General features: G+C 37.2%; 1 protein-coding gene across 1 annotated transcript; it reads right to left on the bottom strand.

Annotated features, from left to right (window-relative positions):
• Positions 1-115: 115 nt before the first annotated feature.
• LOC107464971 (UDP-glucose flavonoid 3-O-glucosyltransferase 7) lies at positions 116-1,942 on the bottom strand. Its single transcript, XM_016083940.3, has one exon. It carries the CDS (start codon positions 1,719-1,721, stop codon positions 258-260), a length of 1,464 nt encoding a protein of 487 aa, XP_015939426.1. The 5' UTR covers positions 1,722-1,942; the 3' UTR covers positions 116-257.
• Positions 1,943-2,619: the final 677 nt, after the last annotated feature.

The raw sequence follows: 2,619 nt of genomic DNA, 5'->3' as shown, positions 1-2,619 counted from the left end.
TAATAAATTTTTATTTAAAAATAATTTTAAATAATATAATTCAAACAATATTTAATTTATTATAATATATTTTAATATAAAAATTACCAAACATAAATTATATTACTACCAAATCATTCCTGATCGAAATCAATTTTATACAAATTTTGTTTACAAACTTTAATTCATACCCACTATATACCTTTATTGGTTTGGAAACATTCATTAACTACTACCAATTTAAGCACCACGTTGCAATCTATGAGAAAGAAATCACTTTACTCAAATTCGTGTAGCTTAGAGTCTCTTAGCCTTTTTATTTCATGAATAAGAGACGTTAAATTATTGTAAGATGACCCACCTTCCTGGACAGCTTCTCTAGCTTTCTTCTTGAACTCTTGAACACGCCGTCTGATTTCCTCGGCTTCATCTCCACCGTCCATCAACCTCCGCACACCCTTCTCTATTTCTAGTCTCCCTACTACCTTCTCCTTCTGACCGTAACAATAAACGCCCCACTCATCTGCACCAATCTCCACCCCAATTCCTCGTACTTCACTTATCAGCTTCTCATTGTAGAACTGATCACTGTGCAACGGCCATGTTATCATTGGAACCCCTGCGCTTACAGCCTCTGACGTCGAGTTCCACCCACAGTGCGTTAGCATGGCACCCACGGCGGAGTGCCCCAATATCAACACCTGCGGGGCCCACCCTCTTATAATTATACCCTTCGTCTTGTTCCTCTCTTCGAACCCCTTCGGCAGCCACTTCTCCTTCTCCTCCTCGCTCTCACTCTCCTTCCCCTTCTTCTCCGGCACCACCCATATGAACTCGCAACCTGACGCTTCCACGCCGCATGCTATCTCGTAGAGTTGATTATCCGGAAAATGGCAAACGGTTCCAAAGCTGACGTAGACTACTGAGTTGGCTCCTCTCGAGTCGAGCCAACTCAGACAGTCTTCAACATTCAACACGCTCTTTTCAGGGCCCCTCTCTGCTTTCTCCTCAGAGGTTCTGCGAACAAGACATGCAGGACCAAGATGCCAAGCTTTGTGACCTGTGATTTTCTTGTAGTATTGGACGTACTCTTCTCCGTCAAGCTCTAAGAAGTTGTTGACAAGAAGTCCATCGCTTTTAGCCTCCGTCTCCAACAGGACTTCGAGGAAATCTTTGGGAAACTTGGGCGGTACCGCGTTCATGTTGATTTTGTGAGGAAGATCTGGAATGAGGTAAGGGCCGGTAGGTTGCATACGGTGTAATCTGAGGGACTCCATGGCGCAGATGGTGAAGAGAGAGAAACCGTTGAAGGCGAACCTCGGGATTCTGAGCTTGATGGCGAGGTCATGGAGCCACGGGTATAGAAAATCGCCCACGATGCAGTCTGGCGGGTCCTGCTCGATGAAGTTGGTGAGGGGTTCTTGGAGAAGCATGGTTCCAGAATAGAGTTTGTAGGAGTCGTCTACGGTTGTGATGCCGGTGAGGTTTTCGATGCCTGCGGGAAGGCCTACTTGATCGGAGGGGAATTGGACGGTTTGAACCCGGTAGTTATGGTGGCGGTAGGGATTTGATTTGAGGAAGAGTTGGGCGTTGGAGGGAGTGGTGAGAACTGTCACGTGGTGGCCACGTGAGGCGAATAATCTTGCTATGTCGGATTGAGGGATCAGGTGGCCAGATGCTAGGTATGGAATGAAGTAAATTTTGAGTGGCCGTTCTTCGTTAATAAAGTTAACGGACCCCATTTCTAAGAACTGATGTAGTTATTAGAAGAGAAATTATAGTGTCTTTATAGTTATTAGAAGAGCGCTAAGTATTTTAATTAGCAGATTTTGCCTGCTATTGGTGATTTGCGACTAGAGGATTTGCTTCTGTATTTGTATGGATAATGATAAAATGGGGACGGCAGATGCTATGACTTCCTAGTTGCCGCCACCATAAACAAAATATCTATCTATAAATTTGACTAAACACTAACGTTCTAGAGTGAGTTTGGAGTAGCGTTTTAAACTTTTAATTATAAGAATGACATTCAAATTTTTTGAAGAATTTTTGTTTGACTATTTTTGTTTATCTCAAAATACAGATAAAATTCTCACTTATAAAGTTAAAAATTATAGATTATGCGGTAATTTTTTACGTTATACTATTAGTTAAGAAATATTTTTATTATCAATTATACCCTTTATTTTTTTTTCTCTTAAGAATTATTAATCTCACTAAAAAAGATAAATTAAATAAAAAAATTAATCATCAAGTATTAATAATTGATAAATTTGATTAGCTTTTCGTATAATTTGTTATTATAATTTTTGTGTATGGTTTATTATTGTAATTATTTTATAATATAAATAGTTGATCTTATTAGAAAGAACAAATTAAATAAAAAGTTAAGAACAAATAATAATAAAATCATAATTAGTAAAAATCTATAATTTAAAACAAAACTAAAAGTAAAAATATCAAAAGTACTAAAAATATACTATGCACAAAAATATTGGAAAAAAAATACAAACTAACATTTTTATGTATATACTTAAAAAATAATAGAATAATACAAAAAATTATTTTTAACTATAATATTGTTGATCCTATTAGAGAGAGTCAATTAAATAAAAAATAACTATAAATAATAATAATAAA

This window comes from Arachis duranensis, chromosome 1, assembly GCF_000817695.3.
Source record: "Arachis duranensis cultivar V14167 chromosome 1, aradu.V14167.gnm2.J7QH, whole genome shotgun sequence".
Lineage (NCBI taxonomy): Eukaryota > Viridiplantae > Streptophyta > Magnoliopsida > Fabales > Fabaceae > Arachis > Arachis duranensis.
The sequence above is the reverse complement of the archived record's forward strand: the minus strand, read 5'-3'. Positions and strand labels throughout refer to the sequence as shown.

What these genes read in the sequence shown, in the direction of transcription:
- LOC107464971 (XM_016083940.3), bottom strand. Translation starts at nt 1,721, where the DNA reads ATGGGGTCCGTTAACTTTATTAACGAAGAACGGCCACTCAAAATTTAC.